Genomic DNA, 14,254 nt, shown 5'->3' on the forward strand with positions numbered 1-14,254 from the left:
CCCTTCTGCTGACGTCTTTCCTCTCTATCACACATCAGACTTTTCCCAGTGGAGCTGGAGAACAGGCTTCAATGAAAACTGCCTGTTTGCAGCTATATGGAGATTGCAGGCACCACAATTACTATTTCCTCTCCCTGACCTGGAGCAGCAACTCCATCAGCAGGATAGAAAGGTAGCCTTGTTGCCTAGCAAAGGTGGGATGATTTATCTGTGTGCCTAGATTGGTCCCTTTGCTGCAAAAAGAATTGCTTTCAGATTTCCAAGGAGAATGAAGCCAGGCTAGAATTCGGAGTGGATGTGAGAGAGCTCCTCTCCCAGGGAGTAGAAAGAGCCACAGGGTCTCTGTGCTTTCTGTTCCTGTACAGCACAGGACAATGGTTTTATCTGCTCCAGTTATAGCCCTGGGGGCTACCTTAGGGACTGCAACTAGCATCCTTGCCCTCTGCGGCCTCACCTGCTTCTGCAAATGCAAGCAACCTGGGAAAGGACTCTCAGAAAAGGACCAAGAGGATGAGACGGAAAATACTAAGCCCAGTGTGCTTCAGCCAGTCCAGCAAGTAAGACACAGTCTCTAATTTACTCTGTGATTTTTCTTTAAAGGCAGAGGGTGGGAGTGCAACTTCCCTGTTAGGCTACTCAGCATGTGATTTATGCTGCCTGTTTATCTGCTTACTGTGTTTGGGATATAACAACATGCCAGTGGGAGGAGGAGTGAAGGAAAAACAGAGATGAGCTGGGTACCAGAGAATTACCGGAGCAGCTGCCACGGAGCCAGAGAGAAAGCTGCTAATGGCAGAAACAGAGGATGAGGACTGGAAATGCTGCTTAGTTGTTAAAATAGATCAAAAGAGAAATAATTTCCTAAGAACAGAAGACTGGACTGTACCAGGTGGCATGCAGCATTGTGAGGAGGAGATGGCTCCTGCTGAGATCTCATATAGCAGCTATTTAATTCTATTCACAATATCTCATAGTTCCTGCAGGATAGTTCCCTGTCAACAGCTGGTTTCTCGTGAAAACCTTCCCTCCTCCTCCTTCTGCCCTTCTAACTGAGGGGATTAATTATGTGTGAAGTTAAAACAAGGCATTGAAATCATAATAAAAAGCAAATGAGAATTTAGATTGTGATGACTGGACAGTCTCATTACATTGTGAATTTCTTTTTCACTTATTGTAAAAGCAATGTGGAGTATGGATAGTGTCAGGCATCCCTGTGTGCTCTTTCATTTTGGTTAGAATCCAAACAGACTGATTTACTCCTGAGCCCAGGGCAAGAGGGAGATAGGGGATATACTTATTAATGGGAATCTCTTCTTCACTGGGAAGTGTTTGATGATTTTCTTGGTTCAATGTGGTCTTTAGAATAAGCTATAGCCCTGGTCAGTGTCTCTGAAAGTATTACCTGTTTGCTGTTGCTCCTGATATTTGTTTGTGCCTGTGTCCTTTCCACTTTGACCTAGCCATTCAACCAAGTGTTGTGCCATAGCAGCCCATTCCAAAGACCCGTGCTCCATTGTATAACAGTCTTTGTTTGCCTTTTAATTATTTGAGCTGACTGTTATTTTTGGATTCTTAAAGAGTGTAGCTGGAGTCCTAATTGAACTCCTCTGTAATGTTTGTAATTAAATATTCAGTCTTTCTCTGGCTTCCACTCTTACCCTCAAAGCACAAAAGAACCTTGGCATCCTCATGTGCTTGTTGCAGTTTATGCTGAGGAAAGATGACCAAATCTGTAAACAATATTGTAAGAACCGGGTCAGATACAGAGAATGGCATTAGCAGACCTTGTGGTTGCTGGAGCAGGGAGGAGAGCTGTGAGTCGATGGCTCCACTGACCATGGATTAACTTCTGCATGGAGTTTAGGACAAGAAATTGCTGCTAATTCTGAGCCTCCCTCCATGAGCATGGTGAATAACTCCTAGTACCTGTTTGCATTTTCCTAGGATGAATTTCATCTGCTATTCTGTTTGATAGCTTAGTCATGTCCCTTTTGTGCTCCTTTCTTGTCTTTTCTACACCATACAGGGCATTTGCTAACACCTGTATAAAAGAATGTACAATGATGCAGAGATTTTTCCAAGTTTAATGTTAATGTGAATGAAAAATGTGTAACTTTGACAGCCACATCACTTTCCAGAGCAATTTTCCTAGCTGTTGTCTGCAGCAACACAACCCACAGATAACTTTACCATCAGGCTCTTTCTATGAGAGTTTGATGTTGTAATCTCCAAGCCCAGAAACATCTCAAATCCTCCTTTTAACTCAATTCTTAAACTGGGCTTTTTTCTTTTATACAGATTTTTGGGAAACATCTTGGGAAAGTGTTAATCCATCCTGAATCTTGTCCATGGGCATGCTATCCTGTTTGCAGGACTGAAATAAGCACTGTGTCTCCATATTGTTCAGTTAAGCCTCCAGTACTCAGCAGCTTACAGTTATGGTCCTCAAAATATGTCTACATTCATAAGTTTTGCCATGACTTAATCCAGTATTTGACCAACAGGGGATAAAATTATTCAATCTGCCCTATTATTACCTGAGTGATTGCATTCTTTCAGCATTGTAAACTGTTTAATTTGAAGTATTATTTCCAATGTTACTGGCTTTATGTTTTTTTAAAGAAATCTGGACATATTATAGCAGCCGAGTGAACATTCTCTCACAGAAAGTGCAAAATGTTCTTAGTTTGCATATTCCATATGTTTAGCAATTCTTTCCAATTAAAATAATTTTCTTGCCAGGAACATGAATTCTCCTATGCTGTCACTGAATCAGAATAAGTCTCTATATCTCCAAGAAATGAATTTCAATTTGAGTTCTGAGCTTGTGAAATTTTATTATCTCTATATTTATAAATTGTTCTGTAGGGACTTTTTTTTCTGACTGCATTGGTACACAGTATGTCCTAGTCAGTGTTGGACACATTTAATTATTGAAACCTGTCAGGGCCACTGATTCTGATAAACACAGATGACAAAAGAAAGATGTAGCAAGTCTGCATTTTATTCACTTGGCATGTCTCCCATGACAGTGATGCTTGTATTTGCTATAGACAGAGGCTCCCCATGGACATGCCCTGCATACATAAGGAGGAGAAGTTCAAACACAAACATACATCCACAAAAATCTGCAAAACAATGAGAAATTGCTGTAAATTTGCAAAGTCTCAGCAAAGCCTGCATAATGAAGATTCCTAAACACATCTAACAATGGCAACAGTCTGGTGCTTTGAGTGACACTAGGCAGCGACACAGAAGGATCATTTGCAGTCTCCTTGCTCCTTTTGGTTCACTTGCTTTCATGCATTTTTGCAGAACTCTCTGAACTCCTCTGCACTTGTCTTTATTTAAGACACAACTACTGAGTTGCAAAGGAAGCTTCCATAGGGCACTGCTATGTAACTGGATTAGCACACAGCACTTGGGAAAAGAGCTGGCAGCAACATAATAAACAGAGGCAGATGCAGTTGGAAGAGGGGGTGGGCTAGTCCCACTGTGCTTGCATATGTCTCTCGTCTCTAATTCTGCAGAGCAGACAGACAAGAGGAATATTTAGACCCAACAGAGTTCTTAGATGCTGTGTGCTGACGGATTTACCTGGCAAGGTATTTAGCAAGAGGAAGAAGAGATTGTACTAACAATAGCTCAAATTTGTGTGGTGTTTTTCATCCCAAAGGATCTGGAAGTGCTTTGTGTGCTGTCAGCACAGAGCAATACAGACAGGAAGCTCCAGTGTGTGGCCAGTGAGTGGTAGGACAGCAGCTCCAGGAGAGGCTGCCCACCACCGTGTGTGTGCTGGCTGTAATGCTTCTGCACAACAAAAGCAACCTGCCTTTTCTAGCTGCTGTCAGTGATTCCTCATGTGTTCTGCTTGGTTGGTTTGCCTTAATTTTAGAAGAATGGAAAACTGTATTTAAAGTTTGGATGAGTAACTTCACATTTCACATTGATGAGGCTCACATCTCTATAAGAGGGTTCTCACTTACAGCCCCACACCGTGGAATTTACATAATAGCTAAACTCAACTGAATGCTAGGTGAGGATGGCACACAATGACGTCTTTCTTTCTCAGCCCACTTCTCTTTCAAAGCCCTTAAAATTAGACAAGACAAGATGCTATGTTGCACAGTAGACTTCCTAAACACTGGTGCACTGGCTGCCTTGAGAAGATGGAGTCACTGACCTAATTAGTTCCTTACCACTGCCAAGTGTATGCAACCAGGATCTCCATAAGCAGGATATGACTAGGCTAACATGCCAGACAGCCCTCTTTCTTCAGCTCTGTTTCTTGAGAGGTAGGTGTGCTTCCTCTGGACATACAAGCTGGGACCAGGAAATCCCAACACAGGCAAGAGATTCAGGGCACCATCTACATTCATTATTAATAGGAAACAATAAGACTAATTAAAAACTTTAATTACAGTTATGCACCTTTTCTGTCTTGCCCTCAATCTTTACCAAAAATAGGTTAGCAGGCAGTAGGTTAGAGATAATCCCACTGCACAATAATCAACCAAAATGGCTATTTTACTTGTGGTTTTTGTCTTCCATGTTTTGGAAACATTAATAACATCATTTGCAAGGGCTGGGGTCACTTGCTAGTCAGCTTTTGTTCTTCCCCATCAATGAATCCAACTATAAATGAATCATGAATGATTTCAATTTTAAGAAAGGTGGGATCCTTTCTTGGGACATAAGCAGAAGAGAACTGTTCTATTACACTAACATATTTTTTTTGTTTTGGGAGAACAGTAATGCCTTTTCTGCCAGCCTTTGCTTGGACTACCCGAGCATCTTGCAGGTTCTTCTGCTCATTCCATGTTCATGATTCAGCAGGGAATTGAAGTGTTAAAAACAAAATCAGACATATATCCAAATTTCAGTCCTGGTATAATAAAGGAGGAATGTGTGTCTGATGGTCAGATGGAGCTCTGGTCCACAGAACCAAGAGGCTGAGATGACCACTGAATCAACTTCTCTTGGTTTGCCAGTCCAGGGCTCATTTGTTCAACCAGCTCTCCTTAGTCTTGTTGCATCATGGTCATACTTGCTCCATGTTTGATTTATATCTTTGCACTCTTAATGCTTACTATATACTCATATAAAATATTCTGGATTCTGGGAGATGTCTGTAGCCTCTTGCTCTTGGATTTGAATTCAAACATCAAGTAAAAATTGCCATATCTTAATCAAAGCAAAATTAACTTTGTGGTCAATTTCTTTACTAAAATGAAAATATAAACTTAATTAATATTAACTTACGAAAATATTAACTGATACCAGAACAGAGGAAAAATTAAATTATAAGAAACATATCTTTTTCTTATAGTAATCAAACATCTGTAGAGGAATAAATCTGAAAAGAAACACACCAAGTACAAGGTATGAGTGTTTACAAGAAAGTCTCCAGACATACAGGCAGTGGTTTCTACAAGCCAAGAAAAAAATGATGGTAGGACTGACCAGAGGCCCTGCTTTTTTCCTGTCTCAGCTCATCTAACGTTAAGAGAATTGGAGGAGTTAATGTAATTTGTGCAAAGTAATAAACAAAGTTTAAATTTACAGTTCAACATTAAGAAAACTGCAGAGCCAGTCCAGCCTCGAGCACTTCTGAAGTTTCCCAACATTTATGGCCCCAAACCAGAAGTAACTTCACCTGAAATTGTTAACTACACGCAGTACTCTCTGAAGACAACTGAAGAACCAGCTCCTGGGAAACATACTGCTTTGGATGAGAATAGGATGAAGATACAAGTCAATGAAGAGCTGTTTGTTCTCCCTCAAAACGGTAGGAGCTTTTGGTCTTCAAACTAACAATTGCTTTAGTGGGTATGGATCTGTAATACTTCTAAGCATAATGTGATTATTGTCAGATAAATAAGGTGGAATTTATCAGATGCTTTTCACTTTCTTATCATAAGCATTCTGAGTTTTGCTTTTAACACATTTATTTAGTAGAAGGTAGTAATGGAGCTCATAAGGACATTCTGATAACAAAGCTGTAGCTGTATCTTGTTGCAATTTTCGATTCTTTTTTTTTTTCTTTTTTACCTAAACATTTTTTGTTTTGAAAAAATCTGTCTCCCTGGTAGCAGACATTTTGTAGAAAAGCACATTTCGTGTAGTTGTGCTGAGAGCAATAGCCAGAGTATGTGTGAAATATCTGGACAAAATTAGGCAGAGTATCTCCTCCAGGTTAAATGCTAGCTGTCCAACAACTGTCCTCCTCAGGGATAGTGGAGCTCAAAGCTTCTAATTTTCTCTCCTCCTTTATTTCCTTGGTTTGGTAAGATGTTCTTGGCTTATTGTAATGTGCCAAAGGCTTTTGCCAAACAGAATTCCTGTTTCCCAGCCAGCCCAAAGGGTAACACTCCCAATCCTGAAACATAAGATTTCTAGAGCCTGAGAGAAAATGCAATCTTAATTATATGCATCTGGCAACATGTTTGGGTTTCTTCCATACTGATTTTTAGCTTCACAGCCATATTCTAACAGGGTAATTTACTCTTATGGTTACCACTTTAATAAAACCTTCCTGAAGATTTGCCAGAGAGACAATGCCATCTGCCATTATTTTTGCAGAGTATTATTTTTAGTTGTTTTTAATTTTTTGAGATTACATTTTTGCCCTTCAGGAAGGACAATTGCTAGCTTCAACCCTCCAACCTGAGGCTTGTGAGTACAGAAAAGAAAGTACCATGGCAAGCAGATGCATTGGAGGAAGAGACTGTCTGAGCCACATCCTTAGGTGTCAGGGAAAAGATTATAAGGGTGGAAAGGATGAAAGATGATGGCTGCATTTAGGCTAAAGCTTTATGTAAGTGTTGGTGTAAGAGCCTCTCTGCACTGCTAATGGCACAAGCAAGTTTCCTTCCTGCTCTGCCTGATTATATAGCTCAAGTGTGGCTAAAATTAAACAAGAATTGTTGTGTTCTCCTTTTGATGCCACAGTGAACTGGTCTGAACTGTGGCTGAGATTTTTAGGAGGAAGTGTGCTGGTCCCACTATTGTTTTCTGTGTGAATTGGAACTGACCTTGCAGATAACAGCTTTGGATGACAAAAATCTCTGGCTTTCTTTTAGTCTTGCAACTTGCTTTATTTCAGTATGAAATACATACTCAGCTCCAAATTTATGCATAGAGAAACTGCCTTATGGATTCCAAAGTTCATTGCCTTTAGCCTGGTCAGGTGCTATGGAAATGGATGGTTTTTGCATGACAGAGACTTCATTGTTAAAATTAAAAGAGAAACAAAACGAAATGTTTAGGGAAGTCTGACCTAATGCAGAGTTGCACAGCAGTTCAAGAGCAGACTCACAGTCTCACTGAAGAGAAGATTTAATTTAATAATGCCAGTCGACAGAATATAAAACAATATAACAAGTAATGGGTGTTGTTCAGACACTTCGGCCTAGTCATAAGGTAAAAGAGCAAGTGTGTAAACCATCATAGAGCACAAGGTGGTGGAGAGCAAAGTCTTGTCCAAATGCTGTAGAAAGAGCTGAAAGTGCAAGAAAACAGAAAAAAAGGATGCATTATGATGGACAAAGAAGGAAAATAAATTATAGTCCTGCATACAAAGTGCAGAAAAAGTGTGACATTTTGAAAAGTCAAGTCAAGAGAAAGTGGATTTGCTGTCTTGGGAAGGGGAAGAGCTGCTCGCTAAAGGGTTTATTTCAGTTCCAGGTGTGGTGAAGGACGTGTGTGTCACAGAGCCCCTGAGGCCCGAGCGGGCAGGCAACGGGCAGCAGGCCCCCGAGCTGCACTACTCCCTGCTCTACGAGCCCCAGCACGCACAGCTGCGCGTGGCCCTCCTCCAAGGTAAGGGCCATGGCCCAACACACACGGGGACTACACTTAGAGACACTTAGAGACACTTCCCCTCCTATCTGAAAGCCAACAGGTGCCCTCAGGACCACTGGGATTTCACTGGTGCTGGGCCTGCAGAACAGGAATAGCTGTCAATGTCACTGCTTGAAGAGAGGGTGTACTTGGGGACAGTTGTTCGCGCAGCTTTGTCAGGAAGCAGGATGGGCTCCTCCAGTCCAAGACATGGTACAAAGCAACCTCTTCTTTTTATTTTTTACTTTGGGGGGAAGAGGAATGGGGTTACTATCTCCTTCCTCTCCATACCTTTCATTCTTCAACCTGGTCCACTCCCTACTGCCCTTTCCTCAAGTCAAGTCAAAGCCTGAGCTGGAGATACCACACTTATTTTAGGTCCCTGTGGCAGCGCCTGGTCAGGCAGCCAGGCTCTGTGTCTCTCTCTGACAACTGCAACAGCTTCTCCACTCAGGGCTGGAGCATCATCGGTTCCTCTGGGAGAGTAAAATAAGCTGACTGAATAATTCATGCACAGTGTAGATCTCTGTGGAAACCTAATCAAATCACACCCTCTGAGGCGAGAATTGAAAGGGTGCTGAATGGCAGCCACTGCTGCAGGCCTCCTGCCAGCAGCAAGCCCACAGCTGCCCCTCAGGATGGACACCCACGCTGACTGGCTGCCACCCTGGCTGCCCCCTGTGCACAGGACCTGCTTGCCAGTGCTGGTCCCCTGAGAAGCCAGGAGAGCCCTGTGACCCACAGGTCCTGGCACCTCAGGAGCAGCTGTCCTTGGACTGTCTGCAGCAAGGACAACACTTTTTCCCTCGAAGCTGTGATATTCAATGACCCCTTGGAGGAGGGTGTGTTCCTCTTGCTGCTGGAGAAGGCACTGCAGCTTTGTTGCTGCAACTGAAGAGGAGTGTGAAATGCCATTCTCACTCTAGACTTTTCAAAATAAAGGGGATATAAAATTAGGGATGGATGTCTCTTGATGCAGGTCTTTTGGGCTGTGGGGTAGCTTCTGATGGATTCATTTACCAGAGGTTGGGCCAACAGAATGCAATAACCTTTAGATATTGGCCTGGAGGGATGGATATGTGCCAAGGGAAGCTCTATCACATCTCTGATGTCTGTGACTGACCTTCCTGCTTTTAAAGTCATTGTAAGAAGCTTTTTTTGCGTGCCAAGGTAAAAGTAAGTGCGAACTGCCAACCCCTGTTTCACACTGCCTCGTTTCAGTGCTGTTCTGCATCTTTCAACAGAATGCGTTTCCTTGAACTCAGCTGTTGCTGTCCCAAGCACTGGCAGCATCCTTCTGCACTGGCACTAGGACAGGGACATTGTGCAGCCTGAGGAAAACGCCACAGCATGGACTCACAGTTTAATCTGCCCCCATGCAGGAACAGGGGTCAATGTCTATGCAGCTGTTTTATTTTATGGCTGTCATGAAACAAGCAATTTAGCCACAGATATTTCAGGCCTGTCTTTTGTGAGAGGTCCTTACTATCCCTCTTTTCCAGCTATGCATGACGGAATGAGCGGGGACCAAGACACTGGCTGCCATTGCTACATACTGGGCACCCTGGAGAGCAAGTCTGGCATTGCTGAGGCCCAGACAGAGCTGAAGAAGAAGGTACTTCACACCCTTTGGGAGGAGGTGCTGCAATTCCCATTAACAGAGGAGGAGATGCCAGGAGGAACACTGACTCTCACCCTGAGAAACTGTGACAAGTTCTCCAGGCACAGCATTGTGGGGGAACTGAAACTGAACCTTGCTGAAATGGAGGAATCCTTTGGGAAGGCCCAGTGGGAAAGGCTAAAGAGCCCAGAGAAGGTATGGACTCCATCTGTCGGTAGTTCAGAAACCCTAATGATTAAGAGTTTGGACAAGAGAAACCCTTTTCCTAGAGAGCTGCATGCGAGTGGGTGGCTTTATTTGTTTGGAGCAGCTTTAAAGGGGTGATGTGTGACTGTAGAGATCACTCAGCACAGCTCTGTGCTGGTCTGTAGCTCATCATATCAGAAGCCCTTCTGTCTAATGCTCCCACCTGTTAATGTGTTACAACTTCCTCAACTCCTCCCCAAGTATATGACAATCTGACATTGGCATTTGTAATGCTATGTCTAGGAAAAAGTGTGTGAGCTTCTGAGAATTATTGATACAGGACCAGAGTGGCAAGAGCTGAAGTATCAGAGTGCCTGCAGAGGAGCTCTGCAAAGCTGAGTGTGGTAGGGCACCTGGTGGCACCCCACAGAGCCTTAATCTAGGAGTGAAATACATTGTTGGGACTGGAATGCTGGATTGAAGGACACTTACCAGAATCAATCCAGTGCTATTTGTTCTGGGAGATATCAAAATATCATTCATTGTATTATGTTGGTTTCCTTAAACATCAAAACCTTACTTTCTTCCCTTACCCACATTTTGCCAGATGCACAGATGGGAAAAAATGCAGGGAAGAATTCCAAAAGTTCTTGAAGTGGGTACAGGGGATGCTTCATGCGCACATTATAATTTCTTGCACGTTTCCTCAGGAGCCTTTTCCCAGCCATGAGCTAGGTTGCTCTTCTAGCAGCAGCAATTCACTTGACATGGCAGCAGGATGCTGCTACTGCTGCTGCTCACTCATCACAACAAGTGGTACCTCTTGTAGTCTGCTGTGGTGCGGCTGAGCAATGCAAAACAACACCAGCACCACCACTAAGCACGATGAAACAAATTATTGCCTGTCACCATCAGGGGTGAGTGCTCTCCACTGTGAGCTGGCCACAGACACAGAGTACACTGTCAGCATTTCTGATTTCCAATAGGGCTGATTTATCTGATAACCACTTGAATATTAACAGGACTGTCCACTCTAAAAAAACATCTGTGAGGGACAGAGGCAGCAGAAACAAACGGGTGGTCTGAATGAGTTTAATAAACTTCAAGCACAGGACTCACTATTTCAGGACTCACTATTTGTCTAATAGCTGTAACCCTCCCCCTCTCCCCCCATACTGAAGTATTTGCTTATTTAGCAATACACAAGGAACAGCCTGTTCACAGCAATGATAAGTTGTTACTCCAGTGCACCTGATGGAGTCCTGGTATACAGGGAATTCTGCCTTGGTCCAGCTTCACAACCACACACAGAAACAGTACAGCATTCATTTCTTCTCCAGGCTGACAGCAGAAGGTTAACACCAGCAGTACTGCTGAACAGTGCCCCAGTTTGAGCTGAGGATGTGCAGTGAAAGCTGAATTTGCGTCATCTGGGACCTGAGAGAGCCAACCATTGCACAGATAGCTTATGTATACAGATCCTGAATCATTCGTTGAGAACCAGAGAGGGAGGGAGGGAGGAAGAGCTGATCAAAAAAGAGGAGCTATTTTCGACAGCATTCATCCAGGAACAAAGTTACTGAGCTTTGTCAAAAGTGTGACATTTCCTTGAAATGCCGGGAAGGGCAGAAATTTTGTTCTTACCTTCCCAGTAATTCTCCCACACACAAGGGAAGGAGCCCAGAGTGGAGCTTACAGCTAACCAGGTAATGCAATTAGCATTCAGGAATTCATTGAATCCTGTGAGCAATGCAAAGAGTAGATACTGTAGACTGATATCCTTATCTTGTCTGCCTTCCCTCCCACTGCTTTGCTAATGACAGTAATGATAGTGGCTTGATGATAGTGTGTCCTTGTATAGCAACTTCCCTTTTGTGATTTCGTGGTGCCCTGCACGTAAATCATTGATGACCCCTTGTTGCTTTTTATTCATTTTGTATAGAAAGAAAGACTGAAGCTCTGATGGTTGTATGAATTTTCAGGATTTCAGCACAAAATGTAGGTTATGGATTTAATAGGAAAACAGAAACAAAGAAAACAAAGCCCAGAAGGGGAAGTGCCTCTGGTTTGGTCTGTTCAAACAAAACTCCAGCAGAGACCAACCATTGCAGGCTTTGTTTTCATGTGGATACAGGCTGGCCAAAAACTTGATCAGCACATTAGGAGCTAGAAAGTCATAGGTACAAGATGTGATCCGAGTACAATGCGTGTGTTTGTGTGTGTGTGCACATCTACAGAGCCCCACCCCCTCCCAATCTCCATTGCATCTATTTGTGCCTGCAGCTACAGGAACCAAATTCTAGCCAAGAGCTACAGAATGGGAACTGCTCAGATATAGTGGGGGTAAATAAACAAATCAGCTTGTGACAAGCCTAAACACTGGGCTTGCATTGAGCTGGTGTTTGGGTTTGTCCCTGAGTATACAATTCTTTTGTAGTGGGCATACAGGCATTTGAAACTGCTTTTTTTTTTTTTTAATGTGTGGGCTTTTCTAAGTTCCACTTCAGTTTAAGACAGGATTCATATAAGTGAAATGCATACAAGCCCTTCATTGCTACCTGAGTGCATGAAAAACATATTTACTTGGGCTGACTTGGGATTGAATTTCAGACTTCCTTGCTAATGCCCTTCCACCTGATTTGTGCAGGACAAATTAGTCATTCGAACCAGACAGTGATGACAGCCATGTTTTCTGGAGAGTCAATCAGCTCATGGAGAGCGTGCAGGGGCCTGTCCTTGCCTGTTTCGAGAAACTGGTTGAAAACTTAATTTGAAATATTTATGGCTCACTTAGTAGCGACAATGCAGAGCACAGAAATAGCCTGGAGAGAAGGGCTGTCTATCCTCGAGGATGTAGAACACGCTAAGGAGCCCAGAATGAGTCTGTTGAATTGGCATTGGCTTTCTGGGACTTTTCTGGGTCATTAACCTCACATTAAACCAGATTTCTGTCACAAGCTCCCACTCACTGAGAGAATAACTACTCCCTTTTTGTTCCTTGCCATGGGCTGTCAGCTCTGCACACAATGGTGTGGGATTTTTTTCCTTCCCTGCTGGCTCCTGAGAAGGAAATGGCATTACTCTCTTATAGGAGAGCAGCGGTGGTGCGACTGTGTCCCTAGGCTTTCCCCCCAAGGGCTGCTTATCCAGGGCAAATGGAAGTAAGGGGAAAGGGAAAGGGAAAGGGAAAGGGAAAGGGAAAGGGAAAGGGAAAGGGAAAGGGAAAGGGAAAAGGAAAGGGAAAGGGAGTCTCCCACAGGGGAAGCAGGGAGAGCTGCTCACAGTCCTGATGGAAGGCAGGTGGGAAGGAAGAGTGTGGGAATTCATAAAATCAGAGGGTTTTGGGAAAGCTGCAAAAGGCAGGCCTCAGAGACAGTAGAACTGTGATTAGAGCTAAGCAATAGCCATGAGGTAGGTCAGCAGAAAAATTATGTAAAACATAGAAAAGTAAGGACAAATAGAATGGGCTGTGTATTAACGCTTGTCTAGAATAGCTCCCTAAGTGCAGAAAAGTTTATCCAGCAAGATATTAGGAAGTTTTAAGCTTAATAAAGGAGCTCTGTGCATTGTGTTTTAAGGCTTACAAGCAGGTATTTTATATGAAATAAGGTAGCATTGTTTTAACTGAAGATACATGTTCTTATAGTGGTTGGATAGGACTACTGTCAATGTGCTTTTGCTTTGTGTGATTGGTCAAAAAACTTTTAAAGTAAGTTGAACCATTAAGTTCTTGGTCTGCTGCCTGGGATGTGAGTTGATGGCATCTTTCCATTGTCATAGCCATGTAATGATACTGATGCTGAAAAATAAAACAGCTCAAGGCGAGTTCCTAGCAGTTCTGTCCTGTTCGTGATTTGCACTGTGCCCAGCTTGTGAAGGATTTCAGCTGGGCTAGGTTTTTTTCATACCAAATAGGGTGTCAGGGAAGATGTAGTCCAGCTCCAGGTCAGACACAAATACAGGGCAGTTAGGTGGTCTCTCAAAATATGAATTTCTGACTATTTGCACTGTATGTCAGCCCCAGATCTTCTTCTGATTAAATATTGCACTAAAAGTTGATGTCCAGAAGCCGTTACTTCCAGTGCCATAAGGATTCAGTAACTCACATTATGGGAGCCTTATGAGCCTCAGGCATCTTTGCCAGGTTTATTCTCACCCAGGAAAGATCTCCTGTACATAGAGAAAATTTGGTTGGTCCATGACCTTCCACCCATCAGTTGCTTTCCTAATGTTCTGGCCAAGATTATATAAAAATTAACCCTTTTTGTGTCTCCATTTCCAGGAGCCATCCACGGGCCATGGGGAGGTTCTGCTCTCTATTAGCTACCTGCCAGCAGCTAACCGCCTGCTGGTGGTGATTATTAAGGCTAAAAACCTCCATTCCAAGCAGCTGAAAGATCTCCTTGGAAGTGGTGAGTGTTATAGCAAGGAAACAGATACTGTTTGTTCTGCCATTATGTAAATCTAGAAAGAAAGTGGGAAGGGTGAAGTCTAGCAGGAAAAAAAAGAAGTCTGGCTTAGAAAGCCAAAGAGATCTGAATAATTTCTAAAAAGTGAAAACCAAATGCCCCCTGACCAATATTTCTACTGTGCTGTCTCAGTTTG

General features: G+C 43.0%; 1 protein-coding gene across 2 annotated transcripts in view; it reads left to right on the forward strand.

The window, feature by feature from the left end:
* The window catches only part of SYT13 (synaptotagmin 13), a 20,626-nt gene continuing 6,372 nt past the window's right edge, over positions 1 to 14,254 (forward strand). The window contains exons 1-5 of one of the 2 annotated variants that reach the window (XM_005480120.4): positions 1 to 557; positions 5,566 to 5,788; positions 7,681 to 7,821; positions 9,345 to 9,658; positions 13,932 to 14,061. In XM_005480120.4, the coding sequence (XP_005480177.1) occupies positions 375 to 557; positions 5,566 to 5,788; positions 7,681 to 7,821; positions 9,345 to 9,658; positions 13,932 to 14,061 (991 nt within the window). In that variant the 5' untranslated portion in view covers positions 1 to 374. The remainder of the gene's footprint in view (positions 558 to 5,565; positions 5,789 to 7,680; positions 7,822 to 9,344; positions 9,659 to 13,931; positions 14,062 to 14,254) is intronic. The other variant, XM_005480121.4, reaches the window with a different exon arrangement.

The sequence above is a fragment of the Zonotrichia albicollis genome, chromosome 6 (assembly GCF_047830755.1).
Source record: "Zonotrichia albicollis isolate bZonAlb1 chromosome 6, bZonAlb1.hap1, whole genome shotgun sequence".
NCBI classification, from domain to species: domain Eukaryota; kingdom Metazoa; phylum Chordata; class Aves; order Passeriformes; family Passerellidae; genus Zonotrichia; species Zonotrichia albicollis.